The sequence below is a fragment of the Spodoptera frugiperda genome, chromosome 18 (genome assembly GCF_023101765.2).
Source record: "Spodoptera frugiperda isolate SF20-4 chromosome 18, AGI-APGP_CSIRO_Sfru_2.0, whole genome shotgun sequence".
NCBI classification, from domain to species: Eukaryota; Metazoa; Arthropoda; class Insecta; order Lepidoptera; family Noctuidae; genus Spodoptera; species Spodoptera frugiperda.
Window position 1 is genome coordinate 10077117 of NC_064229.1, and position 27569 is coordinate 10104685.

The 27569-nt window shown below is 36.2% G+C and overlaps 2 protein-coding genes across 13 annotated transcripts in view; one reads left to right on the plus strand and one right to left on the minus strand.

Annotated features, from left to right (window-relative positions):
- Nucleotides 1-3215: 3215 nt before the first annotated feature.
- LOC118278271 (MAP7 domain-containing protein 1) overlaps nucleotides 3216-27569 on the plus strand; it is a 72170-nt gene continuing 47816 nt past the window's right edge. For 3 of the 12 annotated variants that reach the window (XM_035597480.2, XM_035597481.2, XM_035597479.2), the window contains exons 1-2: nucleotides 3219-3548; nucleotides 16380-16564. In XM_035597480.2, the coding sequence (XP_035453373.2) occupies nucleotides 3503-3548; nucleotides 16380-16564 (231 nt within the window). In that variant the 5' untranslated portion in view covers nucleotides 3219-3502. Of the gene's footprint in view, nucleotides 3549-16379; nucleotides 16565-27569 lie in introns of all 12 variants that reach the window. The other 9 variants (XM_035597486.2, XM_035597484.2, XM_035597483.2 and 6 more) reach the window with 6 other exon arrangements.
- LOC126911692 (uncharacterized) lies at nucleotides 21339-23795 on the minus strand. The gene is made up of 2 exons (XM_050700255.1): nucleotides 23746-23795; nucleotides 21339-22333 (listed from the first exon to the last, which is right to left on the minus strand). The coding sequence occupies exon 2, from the start codon at nucleotides 22301-22303 to the stop codon at nucleotides 21446-21448; it is 858 nt and encodes a 285-aa protein (XP_050556212.1). The 5' UTR covers nucleotides 22304-22333; nucleotides 23746-23795; the 3' UTR covers nucleotides 21339-21445.

Sequence of the window (27569 nt, forward strand, 5' to 3'; positions counted from 1 at the left end):
CATGCGCATTGCACGCCAATTGCCCGGTCAATGTTTGTGATTGTTAGTTAACTATCAGTTGATGGTAGCGATCACACTGGTGTCGTGGAGAGCTCCGTGGCTAATGGACAGTAATGGATGATGCGGTGTAGACGTGCCGGGTTATATTCCCACAGAAAAATATTTAAGCGGTGTTGTGTCGGTTGTATGATAATTAATTACCACCTTTAGCACTATCTCTACTCTTCCCACGGGTTCTGTTAGAGCCAACAAGGGTAGCAGCAACATCACGCCTTTTCTCCACGAAGGGGTAGGCAGAGATGCACATTACGGCACGTATATTCCAGACTCCGTGCTACTACTGAGAAATTTTAGCCCTACTAGGCTAGCCAACTAGGGAATCGAACGTAAAACTCCATGGTTGGCTGCTTACATTATTACTTTTAAACGATTAAAGATTTTTACCACTTATTTACGTAAAGATCTTAATATAATGGAAGCTAGCTCTTCGCCTATAAATAGTAAAATACAATGTAGACATTTTGTGAATCAATCAACGACAGTGAGTTTTGAAAATCGAACGACACATGACATGCTTCCAGCTACGCTTCATCAACGCTTTACAGAAAACCAACGTAAAACGAACTAACAAGTTCAACCGAACTAACACACAAGAGGTTTTCACCTGCTCAATCTTCCAATACGATAGAGATTCTGTATTCCGTGTTCCAATACCTAAAATTTTAAAGACTTGCAACGCAATTTGTAACTCTTCTGGTTTTTGAAATCGAATAAGTAGGTACCTACCTACCTATCCACCTACTAAATAATCCTATTTATTATTTATTTGACCAATAAATTTTATTGAGCCTATAATTACATAAGTTATTTTCTAGGTGATTGATTGGTGGATTGGTGCATTTATAAATTGTGTCAAGTAAAAACCTTCGCAGACAATGTGCAAACACACACAGTGAGTATTTATCGTAGGTAGGTACTCAAATAACTAAGGTCCGTTACGCTTGTTACACCAATCATTTTGTTTGGTTAGTTATGTTAGTTATTACATAGGTATAATTAGTTAGACAATAAAAGGTTTTGATATCTATACATATAATAAAATTGTAGAAAAGTGCTGTCTGTCATTGAAAATAAAAATAAAAAAAAAGCAGGGGTTATTGTCATGTCGATGTCGAACCCAAAAATGTAATTAACTTTTTTTTTGTCTGTTTGTCTGTTTGTCTGTGCGCGCTAATCTCAGAAACTCTGATCCGAGTTGGATGCGGTTTTTCACGAATATATTGTGGTACTTAAATTTACATTTAGTGTTTGTTTCATGTCAATCAGTTCATAAATAAAAAAGTTATGTCAAATTAAAGAATCGTCGAACACTATTCTATGCTTATACCATTAATCTCCGCAACTATTTGACGGATTTGGTTGAAATTTGGTACAGATATAGTTTAGAACCTTAGAAAGAACATAAGATAGTTTTTATTTGTTTTCTATCGTTTTTATTATTGTATTTGTTGGGTATCGGCCGAGCGCTTCGGTACTGTTGTGGAAATAGTGCACTATAAGTCGTATGATTATTTGTCTGCAGTGGTCCTGCTGTTTCGTATATTCTAAATTGGTTTCGTTGTATTTGTCTATTAAAAAGTTTATTTGTTGGGTTTTCCTGATTAAATTATTTAACGTATGTTTAGTTTGATATCGATTATTAGTAGTACTGTAGGTAGTTTGTTTATAAAATTGTAAGTCTATAATTTATAAATTAATTAGATTTAAGTCGTTTCTAGTTTAAGCTTGGTTTGGCTTGGTATTATAGCAAGGAAGGTTGTAATATAATTACTTTTTTAATTGTTATAAATTCGTAATTCGTAGCTTTCTTTAGAGTTAGTTTTCATCTTAATTCGGAAAGATTATAATATTTCTTTAGTTTAAGTCCGTTTTTAAACTATTTTTTCAATGCCCTAAGTGAGTATACATCTATTAAATTCAAACGCAGAGCTCATTATGTTGAATCGAGGAGTTCCCTGAATATCTTCCACATCTCATTTTTGAAGAGATCCCGCGAAATCGGGAACTATGTGGTTAAGTACCAAAAATTTGCCGGAAGTCACTATTCCACACGAACGAAGTCGCGGGCTATAATAAAAGGGGCCTTAGTCTGCTATTACAATTGTGTCAGAATGGTCGATCATTGAGCAGTGCGAGAGGGACGGAGGTATACAACCTTCATAGCTCCGTTCCTCTCGCACTGCTCAGTGATCGACCTCTGACACAATTGTAATAGCAGACTAAGGCCCCTGTAAGGGTCAATTCTGTTCATTGAAAATATCGAAAAAATAAATAGCTTACTGGATCGATACCAAACCAAATATGTGATTACATTTTTTTGTCTGTCTGTCTATTATGTTTCACTGTGAAAACTAAGTTATTTCGATGAAACTTGGTAATTAACTTATTATACTGGACATAAAATAGGTTACTTTTTATCCTGGAAAAATACGTAGAAAAAAATCTTTATTTTTCAGTTTTATTCTGCTCAACAGCAGTAGCTCAATAGAGGGATCTCCTTAATTATTATGGGCCTTGCTGTATTTGGGTCCAATAGATATTTATAAGATGTCATTTTCACAGTTACTCAAAATGGAGAAATAAAACTTCCACGCGAAGACCGACATCCGCGCGGACGGAGTCGCGGGCAGAAGCTATAGAATAATATAATTTTAGGCATTTTGCTTAATTATCCTGTTATAATTAATTAATAAGTTTCACTATTTGGAAGACACCTTCTTGCTGAGTATAACACAGGACCAACAATTACTAATTCAAACAATTTTATTGATTACAAACAAAAAAATGTTTTAAAACGATACTGCTGCCATCTGTTATTTGATGAAAAGATTAGATTAGTGAACATCTTTAAGTATAGATGGCGCTGTACGATTTAGTTCTCCAAGTTATTACTAGATGGCGCTGTTAAGAACTGATATTCTCTTTTGTCATACTAATCAACTCAATTTAATACAAAATAATGTAATATTGTTGGAAATATCTTTATATATTTTGTGAGAATATTTTATAATATTATAACGATTATATCACATTTATAAAATTTATCATCGTTCGGTGTTGCGAGAATATCATGCGCCTCTTTTACTTTTTTTTTGTAAATATGACTTGGAAACCAACCGTTATGCCTAAATAGAAACTTGAATTAGAAAATCAGCTGATATTAAAATAAATTTCATAGTAATATAGTAATACACATTTATCGCAAATAATTAAATAAAAAGAACTGCTAAACCCGATGACGCCATCGATATAAAATTCAACAAACGGTGTGAAGGTTGTTCGCCATCGCTTACGTCTTACGTCGTCGTTGGCAGTGAACGGAACGAAGTGTCGTCGTATAGATCGCTCGCTGGCTGGCTGGCTGAAAATAGTGAACCAAAGTATGAGTTTTCGAAATATGTTCGAATAAAAAGTGTGTAGTGAGTGACTGTCATCCAGCAAGATGGTTGATGACGTGAAAGATATTACCGAAACCGCTGAAAGTAAAGGTATATGTGCAATTATAGTTGAAATGTGTCGTTCTAGTGTTAAAATGTGATTGAAAAATTGTCTAACCCTAAATCGTGTCGTGGCCCCACGTAGTGGGCTCGTGTACCGCTTTCGAGAATGTCCGAAGTGTGATACTATCCTCACAACTGTGTGTTTTGTTTTTTACCTATATTTGGACGTCTTTTTCACGTCGTGGTATGTTCTATAATTAGAAAAACGCTCGCCAGACGGTAATAGTTGGCCGAGAATGTCTCTAAAAACGTTAGGCCTCCGTAATGTCACAGTGTCGCACATAACTTGGTTTTTGTTATGTTGCTTTATTTCACCGTTATTTGGGTGTATTAATTTAGTTTCAGCAGGTCGTTTGATGTGAAATTCCCGGTGAATGACGTAAATGTAATGATACGTTGTTTGTATGATGTGTAACTTGAGTCATATTATATGATTAGTACGGCGGAGGTTTTGCCGTGTTAATACATATTTTACACGTACATTGCAGGTAACTTTCTACTCATTTATCTTATCACAGCTGTATCTGTACGTAATAAGTATGAATTGCATTGGAAATGAAGTATTTTCATCATAACAACTTGAGGGAAATTGTACATGGTGTATATCTGATAAAAGATAAGCTCTTGGCAGGTATTACCGCAATAAGCGCGTTAATACTGATAATTTATACTTGTTGGATAACAGGGGATTGCATGCTAACATATCAATGTGATATTGTGCGCAGGTAATGCTAATATTATTGGTTAATGCGACAGATGTAGTTTTAAATGAAAATGTAAAGGGTTGTATGGAACAACATGTTTACTTTCATTTGGGCATGACTGCAGTCATATCAAAACCTTAGCCATGTAACTAACCACCTTTAAATACATTCTAGTATTTAAATCTTTAAAAAAGTCTAGAACTTTAGCCATATCGCTGTTACCATCTAGTCTATGAATATTTTCCACCAGTATCTGAATACAAAAACTCCTTTTCAATACTAAATATTGTTATTCTTGCAAATATTCATTGAATGTTGACACTAAACCTGACCTCGGTCTGTTCTTGTAAGATTAACTTAAATCTTCCTGTCAATTTCAATAAGAAAATCATGGTTTGTTGGCCTGTTTTGAAATTCTTACTTTATAATTTTGTGCAAGTTCAATTGAATGACTATAGGCACATTGCCTTTTGCATACAACTCATAATATGCCTAATTGGGGAATAGTTTTATTTTACATTGGTACTTTTTGGTAACTGGATTTATCCTTATAAAGTTTTCCTGAAATGGTTGGTTTGACATAACTTATCCAAATAACTAATTGTCCCAAATATTTTAATTTTAATTATAATTTGTTGAGAATAATTGCTTGCAACTTGAACAGTTAATTTAATCAAGTCTTTTTCTACCTCATCATATTATCTTAATGGAATGATATTCAATATAACTAATACATATTACAGTAATAAATAATTATGAACACTGTGCTGAAGAGATTGTACGGTTGGTGTGGTGGCTGGGCAACCAGCTACTGTATAGCATGTATCCACAAATGGTTTGTGTGATCCACAAATCTTTAAATAGTTAATAACTACCTCTATGTTGCATCGTGCAGTAAACATCTTGTCTCAGTCATCATCAGACTAATATAATGATGAATAATGTTCAAACATACTTATGATTCTACCCAAACAGCAATAACTATAACACAACATCACACACTCTAAACCCACATCATTATAATATGTTTCTCAATAAAATATTCAGTGTAGGAGTAAGTGCCATATACCTATATCCAAATTAGTATTTACTTGAATGATTTGTAATGTAAATTTTGAATCAATATTCATAATCCTTCACGATATCTGTGTGTCATACAGTGACTGTGTGTCAATGTTAATATGACATATCATCACACCATTTTATTAGTGAAGGGGTAGGCAGAGGGGTGTGTTTATGTTATAGCATTTAGTAGCTAATGTTATAAAAATGTACATATTTAAAATAATGGTCTATTTAACTAACTATGAAAAAGTTTCCATCATTACTTTTTCAACATGCATGTAACCAAGCTACATCGACTTAGACCAAATGCTTATATTGGATTTATTAAAGTGTTGTATCTAAATATAGTTAAAAGTGTTGTACAGCTGTACTAGGCAAGTACTAAATTTGAATTTAAAAAATCTGATAACTTGGTACTTAAATATCAAAATTATTTAACCAACCTAATACTGGCATACGTTTTTGAATTGTTACTTAACACTTCCTAGGGAAAATGCAGTAAATACAGAAAAAATATAATACATCCCTATGGGACAAATAAATCCTATTTAGTCTTTCCTCTAATAAAAGGAAACAAACAATATTTTAGACACATTTCCCTATATTTAACAATGATATGAATAATGTATAATGTTTTAAATTTAATGTACTAAATGAAGACACATTACAGGATAATTTAATCTAGGAATATAACCCAAAATATGTTGCTCCTGCAATTAGCTGAGTCACTTCTGGGCCCATATTTTACATCATAACTAGCTGACCCAGCAAACTTTGGACTGCCTCAAAAATATTTTTCTTATCTTTTAGACCTTCCTTGGACTTCCACAAATAATTCAAGACCAAAATTAACCAAATCGATGTGTAGCTCTGGAGTTTTAGCGAGACTAACGAACAACAATTCATTTTAATATAACTAACTATATAGATAAAGGTTACTAAGAAGGTTTATGGAAAATACCATAGGTAACTAAGCAGTTTTCCTACATTTTTGTATTCAGGAAACGCCTTAAAACAACCTTAGCAATGTCTATAAGAAACTATTGACATCATATACATAATTAATGCATGAATCATGAGACAAACATTGGAGTGGTGGCTGGTAGCACACCTTATTCAGATAGGACATTGACCTCTATGTCTGGGTATTAAAGACTGTTTTGCCCCATCAGATATTTGCATAGTACACGTTGGAAAGTGATTGTTTCTATATAATCTTAGCTAGCGATCTAAATGGTAGCCGTTTTATTTGGTTAATCGATTTTCGGCTTAACTGAAGATTGTATCTTGGTTTAAATTAATTTGTGTAACTATTTGCTACTTAAGTTGTTGGTCTAATTTAATAACTACACTTGGGAGCAAAGAAATAATATTTTTTTATAACTAGATATTTTCTGATACAAGTATTTTATTAATTGGTATGTTGTATGAAAGGTAATTTAATTACGTTTCAAATTAAGTATTCTGAGTTAGTCTTTTATAGTTATAGAGGGTTGTTTAAAATGAAAAAAAAAGTAGGTAGTAGTCTCCATTTCTTTGCACCCAAGTATGGATTGCATTATTAATCTACCTAAAGTAGTTATACAAGTAAGGCCAATATTCTATTTGTACATCGCCAGTTTATTTGCTACAAAATACCTTTGAAAATATTATCATTTAACAATTTGCATTTCTCTACCTACACTTTAATCCGCTCAGTAAAAACAGTCACCATTTAAATAATTACACATGAACTGTAATTAGATTATTACATCACCAGTCTGCACTTGAATTAATTATTAATATCAGCTTTACAAAGTCATTGACAGCTACAATTTACCAAAATGCCACTGCAGTGCCATGCTCAAGGTCAAATGCCAAAATCGACTTTAAGTGACCAAAACACAATACATTTTTGCATAACTTGTTTTTCTATTCTGAATGATAGGTAGATAATATCCACTGAAATGGGTATTCTTTATTGCTTAAAGATTAAGTTGATGCATTTGGACTTCATCTTCCTACGAACTGCATCAATTTGGTGTCAAGTTAACTCAAGTTTCTAAGTCAACCCACTCGGGTGTTATGAAATAATTCCTCTAAATTATTTATTTATTGTTATATCACTTTCTATGGTCACTAGTGGGCGTACACTTGACCAACTTGGCGAGGCCAACGAAGTTTTCATTCCCTTTCGAAGCAATTAAATAGAAAATCTTTTGGAACTTTCTGGGAAAAGTGCCAAGGTCCGCTTTTTGCTATTAGCACGCTCATTAGTTAAATTTCCTGGCTTTTTGAAGAAGATTGACTGTCCATTCTCTTCTAGGTACTTCTATAAGTAAAATACGTGTGCAAAATCCCCTTAATGTGAGAGCAAACACCAATCTTATATCGATAGTCGACCTAGACCGTTTTCTCGTTAAGTTTTAGTGAAACTGAAATGTTTCTTCACTTCACTGAAGGTCTAATCAATTACAGAACAGCTCTTATTTGAATAGCTATCTGTTTATAATGTAAACAATTTTTAATATTTAATGGCAGTCGCCTTTAAAACTTTTGGAGACCTCACTTATAAACGTGGATATTAGTGTCAATTGGTAATTCGGTAATATACCTAATTATGTCACCTATCTCTCTCACGCGGAATGAGACAATAACCATGACCTAGATTAACACAGGATACAAACATCTCTCTCTCTCTCTTTCTCTCTCATCTTTGCAAAATAACTTATTAACGATTCCCTCTCTTTTACGCCAAAATAGGACCATTCTTAACGATTTTGCTTTATGCACTGACCACCACTTCCAATCCGCCGAAGGTCTGAAAAGCACCCACCTTGTAAAGAATGCGATCTATTACATTCCAACATTCGTTGATTAGATGTAGGCGTAGTTTAGTAACGGTTAAGCAATGCTCAGCGAGGTCAACAGATAGATGGATCTCGGATTAAAGGGCGTTAACGATACGATTGAAAAAGATTGAGTAAGAGATTTTTTGGTCCTTAAATCAAATTTTGAGCAGATTCGTGATCAAATGGTTCGTAAAAGCCTATATGTGATTATTATACAGAGTCCAATTGCAGGTTGGAGTGACCCATGCTATAACATGGGCTAGAAATAGACGCCAGAAAGGCTAAACATGACTTCAAAAGCAGTTTTTCCTAATATAAAGCCGTCGAGACCATGTATACTACTCAAGGTGTAAGCGACATTGAGAATTGCAAATCATCTTTTAATCCGCATATTTTCCTTAGCAGGAGACAAGACTTTGATTACATCATTGACGTGGGTAGTCGCACCTGTTATAAACATTTGATACGTTATGTGAAAGCCAGTCTTGGTCTTTGAAAAAGAGGTCTTTTGACTTTTTGTCTAGAATTATTCTGTCATTGGTATTGTAATCCAATGCATTGGATGATTAAGATGTACCTCTTGGTCGCAGAAGATTATCCTGAATGACTTTGTTACCTGTCCTTTTCTAATGACTAATGTAAACATACGTACGTTGATGCTATCTTTTAATTTAACGCGAAAGGATAGGCCTTTTCGTCGAATAGTGAGTAAGTTTATTGACAAACATGAGCAAGGTTTATTTTCCATAGAACAAATGACATCAATGAATACTTTTTGCTGCTGGTCCTACATGATTTCAAACACGTCTGCCACTCCAATCTTCAGATAAGCCAATCTATATTTGCTATTACATATACAGTATCGTATATATAGTATATGTAATGGCGAAAATACTTAGTATGCTTACGCAAGTGCATTCCTCATCTCGCTTATCAGTCCTATTTAGATTGTGTTCGATAAACTAGGTAATATTATGTTCTATTGATCTGATATGAGGTATGTTGAGAAGTAATATTGGTACATCTTTTTGTGGTGTTATATTTTCATTGATAACGTTTTTATGACTGCAGGTCGCCACAATAACTCCTACCGTATCGATTTCGTATGTTGCATACTAATATATAGTATTAAGTGTTGGAGAGCCATGCATTGACACGAATGGGCCGGCTCGACCGGAGTGATATCACGGCCTCATAGAAAACCGACGTGAAACAACGCTTTCGTTGTGTGAGTGAGGTTACCGGAGGCCCAATTAACCCCCTTCCCAATCCTGATTCCCCAACAACCCTTAAATTCCTAACCCCCAAAAGGCCGACAAGGAACTTGTATCACCTCTGGTGTTTTAAGTGGCCATGGGCGGTTATCGGATTATTCCATAAAATATATATTCATCTGCTGCAATACTCGCTTACTGCTTAGAAAGTTGTAAGCAAAACAAATTATTAATCTAGCGAATAGTGTCATGTGCCAAAACCGTGTCAAGTTTAATTATACCTACGTAATTAGTGATAGGTTAGGTTCGTTCATTCGTATCTTTGTATCTGCAACATACGCAGTAGATAACGAACGCATATCCCTTTTGTGGCACGCTTGGAAATATTTCAAAATGTGCAAATCATGTTTTTCTTTTTTTAGGAATCGTATGATGATGTAGTTCGTCTAATTTTCATGTTCTTTGTCAACATGACCTTGCATTGAATAATGTGGACTAGTGTACTAACTAATGTGACGTCACATACCTATGTTTGATGTTTTATTTACTTACCGTCTGTATTGTTGGTCGATTGGTCATTAACTTTACTTCTAAGATCAAGGTCTGCGATAAGATGCCATCTCTTCATCGGAGATTATTTTTTTATTGACTTATTGATTCTATTCTCCTATAAATATGGCTAGCAGTTTCTGATATTTGGCAATGATTGTTATTATTCTTTTGAAGAGTCAAGTCCAAAATTGGTTTACCGAGTCTTCTTTCGTTTTCAATTCACCAGATCAGTCCAAAGAAAGCAAATAGTTAATGGAGCATTTTCTTATTTCTCATCATCCATCATTGTCTCATCTATTCAGTTAAGTTTTTGTATCGAAATCGTCACTTTTACTTATCACAAGCTACACCAGTCACACACGATCTCAGCCACGTTTCCTACATTATAAGCTCAGATATTATTCTCGAGTTATTGGCAATTGTCTTCCGCTCTGCGTCCATGTAATCATAGAGCAATGTCGCCTTCAACTTGACTGGTAACAAATGGGGAAATACCGTTTATATTACTTTCAAACTATTTAACCCAAATAGCGATTTGATCAATCAGGACGAATCATGATTTTGTATTTTTAGAAGATATCCAGATTTCTCCTGATTTTCTTAATCGAATTTGGTTTTAATCTTAAGGCAGATCTTTTTTAAAAGATACTCAAAACGTTACCAATATTGATACTGTTAGAATATCAAAGGTCGTCTACCTATTTTTGGTGTAAAAGGCATCAGATGATTCGGAGAATCTTCTCTCAAGTGCGGTTGCCACCTACGTGAATTTTTCTTTAAATATTTAATGAAGTTTTATGAATTGTTTCTCTAGGACATTTTCCTGTTCAACTCTCCATTCCATTTTTGTATCAAATATGATAATGACTATTAGGAGAAAAAAAATGCGTAAAGAGTAAATCGACACCTTAAACGACAAACAGCACAGTGATAAACAATATTTATCAACATAACTGTCTATATTGACATCACAGAATCAATGGTCCTCCGACCTTTCTAATCACGCAGTGAACTTTATTCACTCGCAGTCCCCGCATTATTATCAGCCTTAGATGTGATGTCAGCTATGATCAATGCTCCATGACTAAGTCCATAGATTCCATAAATACGCCCACTCTACAACGCCATTTTAATCTTGTAATCTACAAAAACATCTCTCATATCTTTGTCAAGATTAAGATAGGAATTTGTTTTTGTTTAAAGTTCAGATGAGGATTTTAAAATCACTTAATATTTTATGTCTTCATAATCTAATATGTTACACACATATTTTAGTTGATTGAAATTTAAAATGGTAGATTAATGACTGTCACGCCCACAGCGATGTCGATGTTTTCGCATATATTGTTTAGAAATTGGAGACCATTTTTATATCTGTCAATTAACTAGCAATAACTTAAGTTTCAAATAGAGTGATACGATACGTTGACCTCAGTTGTTTGCTCTCGAGCACTTCGTTGATTAGTCCCATTCAATCGAGTTTTTTATTAAGAGATTGGTATTGAGTGTCTAATTTGTCGCCAAGAGCAATATCTTTACACTTTTTTACGAATATTGCGAATCTATATTACCACAGCCGACTGCGGACAAAAACTAGCCATTATATTATTGTTAGTTAGTAAAAGTGGATCGAATGTAGTGCTCTAGAGAAACCTTGGTGCTCTCGTGTTTTTATATAATATTACCCGTTGTTTAGAACATTACGATCCGGAATCACGCATACGGAACTGTTATTAGCCTGTTCGTGTTGTTTGACAAAGATTATATTTTGGAAATCAATAATATTATCGCGTGAGACAGCCGTTTTTGAAAGGATTACAGCCATGAATGGTCTGGAGTGCTCTCGTCTTGTAGACATTACATTGATTGATTGCCATTTAATATTCTTTATTAAAACTTAAGGCAGAGAAAATTTCTAAATCCTAAACAGACACGACTTGAGAATGTGGTTCTTAGAAATTCAGCGTGATCCCGTTCCGATCTATTCCAATCGTAGGTATACCATCTAACCGCTGCAAGTTTCCAATAGCAGAGTGGTTCTAATATCTGTCCAGATGCCGACTGCGGCTGCATACCGAGCTAGCAAGTGCTAGACCGCTGCGTTCCTGTCTGATGACGTCATACTATTTACTAACTCTATTGATCCTGTATTCAATTGATTCAAACATTCATTCACTATATTATTGATTGCTTTACATTTGTTTGCGTGACGTGTACGCACTAGTACGCATTTTGAATTAATTGGGTCAAGTCAACGCGTTAAGGGTTTGGTATGTGTTACGTTTGATATGTCAGTGGGGCATCGAATTGATTATGTAATTTGTGTAGTCGATAAATATGGGTGCAATAACCTGACTTCTATTGGGGGCAAGGAATGGGTTTGTCTGGAATTCTATAGAGATTCCTAGGAAGTTTTTATAGACACGTGGTTTCTTTGCTAAGACTACATGGCTATCCTTTTGAACAGTCAGTTTCTAGGTCGTAGCTGATTATTCTCCTTTCATAGTATGTCTGTAAGCAAAGCCTGTGTACTTAAAAAGGCATGTAGAGTAAACTTCTCCAAGAGGCTTTTTGCTCAGTTTACTTGAGTATTTCTCTTAACAACTGCCAAATTCACTGGTGTTTCAACATTGAGAGATCTCCCGAGAATTCAATTAAGGCGGTTTAATCTAATAAAGTTTGTTCTAGTATCTACCCTGTCTTGAGGGATAGCTCAATTAATTATTTACTTAAAAAGAAAATGTTCTACAGTATTTTTTTCACTGTCTTCTCATTATGAGACAAAAGGGAATACATTTTTCACTTGCCGCTTTTCTGCTCCTTAATTATTTGCTACCTAATTAACTTTACTTTTGAAGTTGTAGAAAGCACGATTTATAGAGTAGGTACTATCCTTTCGAATGTGTGATCCAATTGTTATCTGTTTTTAAATTAGCGTAACTACTAACTACTCACTCACCTGCAAATGTCTCATGACCCAGTATGATAATAGCTCTCCGATCTTTACAGCCTTCTGCTTTCGTGTGATGTAAATAAGATGATATTTGTGTTGTCGTCATTAAGGAATTTCCTTTCAATCGCCATCACATTACCTAAGTCGTTAGTTCTTTTTATTTATAGTTAATGTCATTCCTGAAGCCTCTTATCCCTTTCACAAAAGTGGAACGGCATGCCTTAATGGGCATGACCTACATATTAATTTCATGATCATGGTCTTTTATTATATTATCTAGCTGGATGTGTTCTGTGTTTTCAACTTCGTCCTTTTGATAAAAATATATTAACGTTTTAAAAAAGTAGTCTGCAACATAATGTCGTGGTAGTTTGCTGCCTTTTTTCAATTTACTTGATTGAATCAACTGTTTCAATGCAATGTCAATGTCTTGCAACAGAAGTTGGTTGTCCGAGATGCATTTTATTAGTATCAGTATAATTAATTTAACATAAAGCCTTTTTGTTGTCTATTTATGAGCTGTTATTCTGAATCATGCTCGAATGGCGCCAGTGTTCTTTGTAGTTACACAATTTTTTGTAAGTTTAACGCTGAATCGTAAAGTTGAAAATACTTCGTAGAAGTTGAGGATGAAGTAAGATATTATTTTAAAATAAATAGTTACCTACTACAGAACAATCTTTTACAAAATTTTAATTATATTTCATTTCCGATAAAATCTATGTTTATTAAACATGTACTTAATTTTCTGTGCGTAGCAACCAGCAATGTTGCTGTTCACAATTTTAAAATAATGACCGGAAAATAGGAAACATATCCTGTCTCCTGTTTATTAGTTATCCTCATCAGTAATATCGGTTGATCCACATTTCCATAATGGACACATTGGATGAATTTATACTTACACTTAGATCCCACGCAAATGAGAGTTAAATTAAGGAAACTAGTAATTGAATGATCTGGGCTAGTACTCTTAGCTTGTAATCTAGCTGGTTAGTCACTTTGACCGTATCTAGCCAAATCGAGTTACAGGTGAGGTTCATTTTTGTCATTCACTTTGTTATTGACGTCAGACTACTTTATAAAGGCTTTTAGATGCTTATTATATCTTGATTTCTCTTCTTCATCATCATCATCAGAGACGCCACGAGACGTCCACAACTCTCACTGCTACGTTTAGACTTCTTCCAATAACTCTCAAATCGGTTGATTGAGAGTGACCTGTCTCTTCACATCTTCCTAATCTTCCACTTTATCAATTCTTGGATTGAGCTAGCATTGAAAGGTAATGCTAGTTCTACCTTTGTTCCATCTATATCTGTTCAGTAGTTTTTGCGACACAAATTGTTCGGTGGTCTACATATTCACAATACCAGTAGGATGTGACATGGAACAAGCAAATTTTACGACATATTGTATCACTTCAATAGATGTTCGTGTCTACAGCTTTAAAGGCCTTTCTCGACTCGTCTGCTGTCTAGACTGCAAATCGTATGTTTTATGCCTATATTTTATCTTCGAACTGTCGTATGCACTCACGATATGTTGACCATTTAAAACCAGTCAGTTATGTGTGAACTATTAACAACTCGTATTGTCTTGCTGCTTTTGTTTATCCAAAGAAATGATGAGTTTATATGTTGTCGTTGACCCTTATCCAAGACCATCTCCTTTTAGGTAACTATGAAAATCACTACAGCAAATGAGCAAAAACTTTAAATTGGACATTAACCCTAGTAACTAGGTTTGAATGATCATCTGCACAACAACCATTTCATTTTGTAAATCTGTCCACGCCTTCCCCAGAAACTAATGCCAAGAAAAAAACCAATCTTATTCATCACTGCACTACTAAAAGTTAGTTAATTGATTCATCAAAACTTCCGAAAACAATTGTTCTGTCCATATTCATATGTTATAAACTATAATCAAGTGTAAGACGGACTTTCTCTAACATGCTGAGCACCAATAAGCGCGTAGACCACACTTTACGGGCAATAAATGCGATCTTTAGAATTGGACTGCATCGAATTGAGTGTTCACGTTGAAAGGAGAAAGGGACAATTAGTTGGTTTGTGTATAGTTATATCTGGTAATTAGTTGGGCTTTGATACTAATGGACTTAACTATTCACTAGAATAATAAAAATGAAAGTCTGGATATTAATCTGATTTGATTTGGTCAATCAAACTCCTAGAAACTAGGTGTTCCGCTTTAGGATCAATCTGAATATACCTTGTTTTTTTAAGGTAGGAAAAACATCCAATTACTTTTCTCTCCTTGGGCCAGGCGAGTGGGAGTCTCAGACTCTTACTATCTAAAAACCAACCCTGTTCCTGCTCCTGCTTTTCGAGCCGGAGCCCCGGTAAACCCCGGTAGCTTGCAGCTCCGGATCAGGCTTCAGCCCTACTGGGCCCCATCTATCTGAATATACCTAACCAATTAAAGCTTGAATATCCACCAGGTGTTAGTAAATGCTAACTATAACTGCATACGGTATTAAAGTTACCATATTTTACTATAATACTAGAATATTACCTCTATTAAGACCCAAAGAGGTCCCATAAATAATATGGACTACTAATGCAGAAGCCTATACCAGGTTCCATGAAACTACTAGCGTTTAACTCGTTGGGGTTTTGTAAATGGTATAACCTAGTACCTATAAATGTTTTGACGTCAGGTTATGCACCTACATTTCAGCCTAGATGGAAATTTTCTATTTTACATAAGCGTAGAACCGTAGCATATTTACGATGTCGTATTGATCGTGTCTGTGTAGCCTTTATTACCATACTTGAATATTCCATAACCGTTCATAAAATCTATTTTTGTATGGCTATAAGATTCTATCGTATGGCTAGAGAAGTTTCTGGAAAAAAACAAACAACAATTAGTCTTTTACTGCGAAACTATGTTAGAATTACGAAGAGTTTGTTGCGAAATTTCTTCGCCAAATTGAGAGGACTTGTAGTTAAGAGGCTTAGGGGCCAAGTTTCAAACAAGATTCGTTAAAATATTTACCTTCAACTGCTTGAGTTTTCAAGTGTTTTGCGAGTTAAAATTCTGATAGGTACTCTTTAAATTGCCTTGGCTTTACCCGTCTCTTTCTCAGAAATAAGTTATTTCATCGGATAGTATCAATATACTCCATTAGGTTCTCTTATTCAACAAGGTTCCGCCGTATTGGGTTTCTTATTGGTTCTGTCGTTTTAAAACGTACCTAACGTCCCAAATGTCAAATGTCTATGTTACATTGTTCTGCGTGTAATGTTTGTTTTAGCAAAATGTACTTTAGATTAAATTATTAGGGCATGAACTTGAGTTACGCGTTTGGCCTACAAAAACTATTGTTATGCGAGCACTGTTGACATGAATCAAAATTCGTTTTTGACAGAAATCTGTTGACAAACCTGCTATCGTGGCCTTAATGACCCCCATGGCGGTCAACGCATTAATGATTCAGGTTTATTAATTTCCAATTTATTATTATTTTCCAGCGTCGCAGGAAGCGTTAGATCGAGCACGACTAGCCCGCGAAAGACGCGAGGCAGAACAGAGGAAACGTTTGGACGAGTTACGCGCACACGCAGCCGCTGCGCAAGCGCAGAGAGAGAAAAGAGACGAAGAAAGGCGTCGGAGACAGGCAGAGCAACGCGCGAAAGATGATGAGAGGCGAGTACAGGTAAGATTAGAGGTTTTACATATACACACTACGATACATACATACTAACGTTGGAGTCATCCAAAAATGGACCTTATTTTTATTCAAAATTCGATAAAAAGTCTTTTGAAAACAGTTTGTAGGAACGGATTTTGCAATAGACATGTTGTACTGTTTTTCATTGATGAAACTACTATACACAACCAACAACAAATCGATGATTAGTCCACCAAATAAATATTTACATAAGGGGCCGTTCAAGTATTACGTAAGCAGATTTATTGCAATTATTTACCCCCCATCCCCCTTGTCAGCAAAAGTAAGCAAAGCTCTTACCCCCTCCCCCCATGCTTACGTAAACATTTGTCAATTAATGTATTGTTTTTTTAATTTTATAATGTTATAATTATAATTTGAAAAATAAGAAAATAGATTTAGGATAGAGATTATATTTTACTGAAACGGTATTCAACATAGAGTAAAGGACAAAAATATTATATCTTACTAACATAACAAACTTATTTTAAATTTTTGGTACATATATTAAATTCAAATTAACAGTCTTCAGTCCATGAAACCCGAATCCATGATTCTAAGTTTTCGATGACATTGGATTGCTTCGATTGCTGCTCAGTGTTGTGAGTCTGCTCGCTTTCATCCGATTTTGGAATGTCTACGTCATTCTCATCGAGCCATTCAACATCATGGTGCTCTAAATTTTGAATAATGCACATCAGTTCATTAGCACGACGAGCAGCGACTCTTACAGGTCTAACTTTCCTATCAGTGTGCGTGTTTACTTTCTTATGGATCTTTTCGATGTGACGATTTAGTGACTTGACGGAAGCATGATAAAGACCACACGTTTTGCATGTTCGACTTGATAGCCTCAATTGTACCGTCGGACAAAAATAATCGTATGGCATTTGCAGGAAATCTTTGAGTGAAGCACTTAAGCGTAGAGCTAAATTGACTGGAAGATTAAGAAATTGCCCTCCTTCATCTAAAACCAAGTCATCAACTGTTTGTTTTACTTTTACAGGTGGTGGAAGAAACCTGTTGTCTAGTAATCTAAATAGTCCACTTCTTGGACGACAGCATTCTGTATTTCTACATTTTACAATTTGGAGCAAGTATTGGCTTTCACGCACATGTTCTGAATACCATTTAATGTCTGGAAAATCAGGAAGATCTTGTTCACCTGCCCCAACATATTTTGCATTAACATTATAGCCATCAATTTCCATTGAACTCCATACTTCAGCTAATACTTTTCCTGCAAATTCGAAATTAGATCTTTCTAAATGTTCATCAATTGTAACGCCACGTTCATCCAAATGAGACCCAAAATGGTCATGAGGCAATATTAAACCAGCCAGTTCCCGACTAAGAGGAGCCATTCTGCGCTCTACTCTGTTATACGCACTTCTTCCGGGAGCATTGGTAGCTAAAAACAATGCATCGAGATCATGTCGCTTAAAGTGTTGTATAGCAAACCCTATGACTTTTTGATAACGCGGATTTTCATCTGGCCCTCCATCAACCGTCATGATTACCACTGGTTTTACTAGTCCATGGTCAGTTTTAGCTAATGGTCGAAACTCTTCAAGTTCGAGAAGCGTCTCGAAATCCTGAGCATGAGTATTAGCAGTAGATGAACTATGCTTTCCACTTCGAATAGCGATGTATGTTGGTCCAGAATATCCAACGGCTTGCGGTTGTCCTAGCATATTGGAAGTGATTTTGATACCAGCATAAACAGATGGTATTAATTTATGACGCTCAGCGATTACCCAATCGTGATCAGGCAATTTGATTCTATATTCCATGTGCATTAGAAGAGGTGCTTGCTTATTTGCCGCAGTTACGCCAATAGGGACTCGAGCTTTATCATCTTGAGATATGAAAAATACTTGATCTGGTCCTAGTATGGATGCTATGTTCTCTAAATAATGGATTGATGTTTCAGCGAACTTGCTATCTAAGTGGCTCTTGTGGTGATCAGTTTGAGCCCGAATGAGCTTAACAGGGACTGTCGATACATGTCTTCGTCCCTCTGCAGAATTAGATTTTCTGGGAATCAAACGAAGATATGTCCCACTGCGACTAATGTCAAATCCCATTTTACGTAATTCTTGTGTGAGTTCATCAAGAGTTTTTACGCTGCGAATTGATTCCGTTCGTCTTCTATCATCTGCTGCACTCCCAAATAAAGCTATATCCGCGATTGTTTTCAATAGTAAAGGTTGATTGCTTTCAAGATTAGGACGTCCCACTGAATCCCTCAGAGATAGTCTTTTTTTCATTTCTGGATTTTCATGACAAATATCTTCTAACTTTCTTTTCATACCATCCCTGTGTTTCTTCTGGGCAACTGCGTTTTGAACCTTCCTGTTTAAAGACTGTTTTGCTGTTTTTATTTCCTCGCGCAACTTAATGATCTGTTTATCAACTTCAGCACGGATTGACATAGTATCTCTGGCAGAATACAAAGCATTCAAATTTTTTTCGAGTAGAGCAATCTTATTTTTCATAGCTTCCTGAGAAGGTTTTGGTCTCTGTTTATCTGTATTTTTATTAATTTCGCATTGCTGTTGTGATTCATTACCGGTTTTTATTTTATCTTCTTCCTGTTTTTTAATATTTGAAGCTGGCTGTGTAATTTGTGTTTTTTCTGCAGGTTTACAGGTTGCCTAAAAATAAAAACTTTCTATGGGTTCTGCTAAAGATTCTCTTATTAAGCTACATAAATACAAAGTATGGCAATAAATATGGTAAATACAAAACCCTATGGCTTTAAATCTAATATCTTTAAACGAGCAAATCGTTCCGGTCACAAAATACAGGGTGTTATAGTCTATTCAAGTAGGTATTTAAAAGAATATAAACAATCTTGATATGTCTTTTTATTGAAATATGCAATTATAAAATCAGATATCTGTAAAGGTGCGTACAGACATCGCGAGGCTTGCGCCGCGAATGGTTCGTCTCGCATACATCAACCTGAGGCATGCTACGGCACATGTATACGTGCGAACCATTCGCGGCGCACGCCTCACGATGTTTGTACGCACCTTTATGTATTTACAGAAAAGCAATTTTTTAATATTGGTTGAGTTTTTAAATGAATCACAACAGATTTTACACAGTTTACAATTTTAAACCACATATTTCAATAAAAAGACATATAAAGATTGTTTACATTCTGTTAAATACCTATTTGAATAGAGTATAGTTTTCTGTAGGTATATAATATATATGTATAAAACTGACATCCTGTATTTTGTGACCAATTGACGGAATCAATTATAAGAAATAAATCTATATAATGAATATTACCTCTATACTTTAAGATAGGCCATAATATTTTCTAATTAGCAAAGAGAAACTTTTTGGCGATTTCTAATATTTCTAGTAGGTACCTAAAATGATTTCGTCACTCACCTTAGAAAAAAATGTAGTAAATTGGATTTATTCTTAGTCGCTGCTTGCAATTCTTCTTCGATTCTCTTAGATACAATAATATCTAGTTCCTTGTCGGATTTTGCTTGTAATTTATAATTTCGCCACACTTCGTTAACTAACTTTTGTACATTTTGTACTTTCGTACTTGTATGAGATTTTTTAAAACTTTCAAACAATTTTTGGTATAACTTGGATTTGTCTATTTGAAATGACATCTTATTTAAACATTAAACTTTGGATAATGGAATGAATGGTAACACAAATGTTAACTTGCTTTACTATGCTTACAATACGTCTACTCGCTATAGCAGCCAAACGAAACAATACACTGATAGAGGAAATTTAGACAAGTGAACAGCGCGCGGTAATTCCCTTACTCGGTTCTAAAGCGAGTAGGGGAATTACCGCGCACTGTTCACTAAATGTATGTATTACTTGCGGGAATCCCCGAAAATGCTTTTCGTTTTCAAGCAAAGACAATGTGTGGGTTGCCATTCGTGTAAAAAAGAAAATAACTACCGATGACGTAATCATCATCTAGACTCCCCTACCCCCCATGTCATCCAAAATAAGCAAAGTAAAGACCCCCCGCCCCCCCATAGTGCTTACGTAATAATTGAACGGCCCCTAAATAAACAACAATCCTTGACCGATCACTATTTTTATACACTTTATAAATAAAACTTAGAATCGCACAATCACAGGGCAGAAGTTTGTTTAATTCGTATTCCTAAATGGATTGCTATCGATCGAGGACGGAGACTGTACAAAAAGTAGTGACTAAAGGGTCTAGCGGCGCATTCCAATAAACTACGGATTGTTAAATTTGCTTACGAGCCGTAGAATTTTGACATAAGCTCCATACAAAATGTGTCAAAATTCTACGGCTCGTAAGCAAATTTAACGATCCGTAGTTTATTGGAATGCGCCGTAAGTCCCTTTGACAAATGACGAAAGGCAAGCCCTTTGGAATAACATTAACGTTTGTGTAGGGTCGAACAAATTACTGACTTGCTTTATCTTTGGATAAATCTTTGGTTTGATAGGGAAGATAAAAAAGAGCTTTATAAACATTTAGATGGAAAAATAGTAGGTATATTTTGTTGTGCCTAGGCATCCCATGTTACTAGAAAGGTGCTTCCCCTACTCGATAGTCTTCTTTGGTTTATAAAGAATACATGTTTTTGAGTCGTAACGGATCCATTCTATAATTAGAACTTACGACGGGATATTTACCATGTTTATTGAATTTGGTGAGTTTCCGATATTTCGGCACTGTTGCAAGCGCCATGATCACGGATTAACTGGAGTAAATGCGGGTGGGTGTTCACGAGCAGACAAATCGGTCTACCCGCTTTCTCGTTCGTTTCTTGCTGACGTCACTAACACCACTACCATTGTCACTTGTATCTCGGTTTAATTCTCGACACACAAAACTCACTGTGTCCGCTCGCGAACTTTTTCTTTCTTGGCACTTTTGCGGGTTTTACACAGTTGGACCACTGGATTCCAAGCCCTCGACAGTTGAAACCCATCCTCCCGGTTGAAGTTTTTGTACTTGGTTATCTCAATCGCTTCTCTTACCAGTCTAGGTATATAGTGGCGTTCTGTCGAGATAACTTGTGGGTTATGTAACTCAATCCAGTGGCTTGATCCCGCCTCCAGGATGTGTTGAGCTATAGCGGATTTTTGTGCGTCGTTGTTTTTCACCGCTCTGATATGCTCAGAAATTCTACAAGCCACAGTACGCTTAGTCTGACCGATATATGATTTGCCACAACTACAGTCCACTTTATAGACACCAGGTCTTTCTAGAGGGAAGCTATCCTTCGGCGAGCGCAGCGTCTGGGAAACTTTCCGGAAAGGAGTGAAGACAGTCTTAATGGCGTATTTGTGGAGAATGTTTGCAACCTTATCTGTCACTCCCTTCACATATGGCATAAATGCTGGTTGCCTCTCAACCTCGCACCTCCGATGTCTATTAGTGGGTTTCTTCTTGTGCTTTGCAATCCTATATCCGTTACTCCGCAGCACCTTCATCACATGTGTCAGCTCCTCCTGTAGATGTTCCTCGTCGCATAAATCATATGCGCGGTTGGTGAGTGAGGTGACTACAGAGTTTAGTTGTCTGGGATGGTGGTGAGAATCAGCTTGTAAATATCGGTCAGTGTGAGTCGATTTCCTGTAAACCGAGTGTCCCAGAGAGCCGTCAGCACGAACTAAAATCTTCACGTCCAGAAATGGCAATGTCCTCTCATTTTCCAACTCGTAAGTGAAGTTAATCTTCGCGTGCATGTTGTTTAGATGTGCCAAGCATACTTTCACCTCTTGTTCGCTCCCCTCTATGATACAGAAAACGTCATCGACATACCTCTTCCACAGCTTTATAGATGTGGTGGCAGTGGAGATGGCCAACTGTTCAAAATGTTCCATCCAAATGTTGGCCACCACCGGAGCCACTGGACTGCCCATTGCCACACCATCAATCTGTAGGTAGTACTGACCCTGGTATACAAAGTAACTGGTACACAAGCAATGATGAAGCATTTTTTTTTGGATGGAACATTTTGAACAGTTGGCCATCTCCACTGCCACCACATCTATAAAGCTGTGGAAGAGGTATGTCGATGACGTTTTCTGTATCATAGAGGGGAGCGAACAAGAGGTGAAAGTATGCTTGGCACATCTAAACAACATGCACGCGAAGATTAACTTCACTTACGAGTTGGAAAATGAGAGGACATTGCCATTTCTGGACGTGAAGATTTTAGTTCGTGCTGACGGCTCTCTGGGACACTCGGTTTACAGGAAATCGACTCACACTGACCGATATTTACAAGCTGATTCTCACCACCATCCCAGACAACTAAACTCTGTAGTCACCTCACTCACCAACCGCGCATATGATTTATGCGACGAGGAACATCTACAGGAGGAGCTGACACATGTGATGAAGGTGCTGCGGAGTAACGGATATAGGATTGCAAAGCACAAGAAGAAACCCACTAATAGACATCGGTGGTGCGAGGTTGAGAGGCAACCAGCATTTATGCCATATGTGAAGGGAGTGACAGATAAGGTTGCAAACATTCTCCACAAATACGCCATTAAGACTGTCTTCACTCCTTTCCGGAAAGTTTCCCAGATGCTGCGCTCGCCGAAGGATAGCTTCCCTCTAGAAAGACCTGGTGTCTATAAAGTGGACTGTAGTTGTGGCAAATCATATATCGGTCAGACTAAGCGTACTGTGGCTTGTAGAATTTCTGAGCATATCAGAGCGGTGAAAAACAACGACGCACAAAAATCCGCTATAGCTCAACACATCCTGGAGGCGGGATCAAGCCACTGGATTGAGTTACATAACCCACAAGTTATCTCGACAGAACGCCACTATATACCTAGACTGGTAAGAGAAGCGATTGAGATAACCAAGTACAAAAACTTCAACCGGGAGGATGGGTTTCAACTGTCGAGGGCTTGGAATCCAGTGGTCCAACTGTGTAAAACCCGCAAAAGTGCCAAGAAAGAAAAAGTTCGCGAGCGGACACAGTGAGTTTTGTGTGTCGAGAATTAAACCGAGATACAAGTGACAATGGTAGTGGTGTTAGTGACGTCAGCAAGAAACGAACGAGAAAGCGGGTAGACCGATTTGTCTGCTCGTGAACACCCACCCGCATTTACTCCAGTTAATCCGTGATCATGGCGCTTGCAACAGTGCCGAAATATCGGAAACTCACCAAATTCAATAAACATGGTAAATATCCCGTCGTAAGTTCTAATTATAGTGTTAGTGACCATGTCAGTTTAAAAACTTGGATCCATTCTATTTGATGCAATAACCAAGGATTCCCCATTTCCGATCAATAAGAATAAATAAAATTGAAGAATAACATACAAACGATTTTTAAAATAATAAGCATCATTTACTTTCTGAAACCAAAGTGGAGTGTAATGTATTTATAAGCAAAGTCGCTGCTTAATAAGTATTGCAGATTTCCATAACTCTACCAGTAACCACTTACATTAAAGTGGGCCGACAGACCGCCATTTATGAAAAGCTTGATGACAGCGCTGTTATGATTACACTCGACATCCCAACCGCTCCCATCCAAGGCCACTTAAGTCAAAAACCATAGCGAAACTCTTCAAGCGAATAGTTTCACTAAAAACATGTATTTTACAATTTTTACAAATCATGTCTTGTACGAGACGGTAATTGAACCCGGGTTACTTTCACTGTGCGAGCAAAATAATGGTTACGGTAACATACGACCGGTGAAAATTAGAAATTAAAGTTAGAAAACAAAACATTTGCCTTGTCCATAAATGTTCTAATTTGTTTACAACTTGGTAGTGAATTTTAATTAGAAATAATGATACGCGCGTATCTCAAGAATTTGTAGGAAAATTCCGTTTCGGCTTACTTTCAACAAAAAAATTGCTAACAGTTTCGCTTGCCGGTTTCGGAACATTTCAATAAACGCTTTCGATAGGATCTCTGAACAATAAAGGGATGAGCACTCTACCCCAAAATCGACTAAAATACTATATTCTGTTTAAAGTTGAAACTAGTGTCCAATACACAATACACTCACTACTACATGGGACTAACGACATAATCAACGCTTCTGATGTAATACTCTGTTATTATACCATGGCTTACTCACATTTAAACTCCGTTAAGTAATACCATAACAGAAACAAAGTCCCGCAGCGTATGTTAATAACCTTTTGTTTGTCACCCAACATTTTCCACCCCATCTGCATTGCAGCAAAATTCATCTCGACTTACCGTATCATTGTAGCTCTTTTAGCTTTTAACTAAAGATTTAGGATGGAATATTTTTAAAGTATCCTATTATTACTTACCTAAATGGATTGACCAATGTCTAGGTTTCCCCGGTTCTTATAAACTCTTACTTACTTCTTATGAACGGAAGATAAGTTATGTTTAAAAGTTCCCTATACCTTTTTTTTGTGCGGGGGAAAATCCATCCAATGACTTCTCCCGCCTTGGTGTTATACGTGAGGTAGTGTCAGACTCTTACTGTCTAAAAACCACCCCGTTCCTACTCGCTATGCAGTCCGCAGCTCCGGGTCGGCATCAGCCCTACTAGTTTCCTAAACCTCAAAAGAAATTAATTAAATGGCTTTGCGTAATATTTGCTTCTTGATCCACGTCATAGCAAACGTTCACGATGTCTAGACAAACATAGAAGTCGCACTTTAAAGTGAAAATTTGTAATAACCTTGAGGAACTCGACACCGAATCTAGAAAGCATTTGATATGCACTTCAACTACTCAGAATTACAATACAGGCAAAACGTTTAACAACAATTTAAGGAAAATAACAAGGCGTGTGCTAAATATACTATTTACAATATGGTTTTCGGATATGCTATTCTTGTTCACATTAAACACGGTTCATTTGCCCGTTTATGAGTTCAAGGTTCGTAGACGCTCATGTATGTTACGCGTTCGCGTTTCTAGTTCGATTCAGTTGCCTCGCTCATTTCTGGGTCAGCGGAGATCCAAGCAATCTTGAGGCTTACATCCAGATTTGTGTGCCCCGTGAACTCTTTTAAGGACGCAATTTCGCAAAGAGGCTTTTGATGTAAGGTTTATCCCACCCAAAACATAAATGTGAAAGGCTGCCAAGTTCGATAATATTGGAATGCTTCGCCTATAAAAGAAGTGAGATCTAAATAAGTACCAAGTTCCATACACAGACCTCAGTTAAAAATGATATAACAAGTTGGCAAGTTTTCACACACTTTGTTATGAACCTACTAAACGCAATGAGTCAAGTATATAATTTTCTATTAAAACTTGCCAACTTGTTATATCATTTTTAACTGAGGTCTGTGTATGGAACTTGGTACTTATTTAGATCTCACTTCTTTTATAGGCGAAGCATTCCAATATTATCGAACTTGGCAGCCTTTCACATTTATGTTTTGGGTGGGATTTCATTTATTTTTGCAAGGTTTTTTTTCTTTTTTTCTTATTTTACTTTACTTTGACTAAATACAAACCTTCGTAACGAATTTTAGGTCGGTACGACCATTGGAAGATATAGATAATTTTTTTGTTTTAGTTCCTTAGGGGTATGAATTTACACCTTCATTATTTTTAAAACCGACTCACACTTGGCCATTTTCAGATTTTTTCCTTTACCTTGACCTAAAGACCTACCTCCATGCCAAATTTCAAGTCAATACGACCATTGGAAGTGGTCTAGGTTTTTGATGAGTGAGTGAGTCAGTCAGTCAGTCAGTGAGTGTATAGTAAAAATAGCGATTTTCTGACGTCTATAACTCAAGACCTACAATAGGTACATTAATGAAATTTTGTATTTTAGATAAGTAAGTAGATCTCTACAGATACTAGAAATTTCATATGCGTAGATAAAATAGATTTTGAGTTATAGGTGGGTCGAACTTGGCCCGAAATGGTTCGTGTAATATAACCCACGGCCGGTGTGTCGGTTTTTTTGCTCGAACTTGGCGGACACACTGCCGTGTGTCTAGATAGTCAATACAATTCTTGGACTGACTGCAAATATCTTTCCTGTTTTCTAAACTAGAAAGTTCTTCTATTTCAAATGGTTTGTTTCTTCTACGTCTTGATTTCATCTAATTGGCATCTGTTTTCAATCCTTTCGTAATTAATCTAATGTAGTTTGTTGATTGGTTTTCAAATTACTCTTAAGTTTAAGGCTTCCGGTCATTTGAAATAGTGATTGCAATTTATATTTGGTTGAATGTATCAAAGCAATCCGCCTGTCTTTAATTCGCTAAGCGATTTAATTGAGTTTAATTGCAGTTGAAAGATTTTAGCACTGAAAATTTCGTCAATGCGGAATGCCGCATTTCAATTCTAAGTTTGTGGAATTGAAACGTTAAACTTATAACCAATAAGACAGTTAAAAATAAAAACCAATTTTTTCCGGCAATTTTGATTCCAATAACTCAAGAATAGCTCTTGTGACATCTTGACAACTTTCTCTACATAAACAGTTTTTGCAAGCTAATTTTTTCCATTCAGATGAAATTTTGGCAGACTGTTTGGTCATAAAAACAGCAAACAAAGCCTAGATAACTTTCACGATACTGTTACTTTATTCCAGCTTAGTTTTATTGTAGCCTCGCTGCCAATGCCAACTGTCGCAGCATCTGGTTTTAATATTTTGTATCGGATAAAGGTCCCTGTATTTTCTCTGGCCTTGTGATGTTTCTGTCTCGTTCAATCTGCCTCCTAAAGAAAGCTTTTAAGTGTAACCGTTTTACTTATACTTCTTACTTACCTGTCCTATAAATAAGATTTAGTAGACAAGGGTTAAACGGGGCGTACCCCCTTGGGAGGTTTTAGAACTTAGTTAAAAGGATTTAGGAGTCTAGAAACTTGGGCAGGGATCTTTTGGAAGTCTTGAACCTGCTATTTTCTCTTGAGATTTTTTGTTCATTGAATAAAAGTGTAATGTTAAAGGTTTGTTCATGTCCTCTCTTTAAAATATGACATGTGAATGATATCCAACAGCAAATAGTTTATAACCTCGTC

Coding starts and splice junctions, on each gene's coding strand:
- LOC126911692 (XM_050700255.1), bottom strand. CDS start 22,303: ATGCACGCGAAGATTAACTTCACTTACGAGTTGGAAAATGAGAGGACA.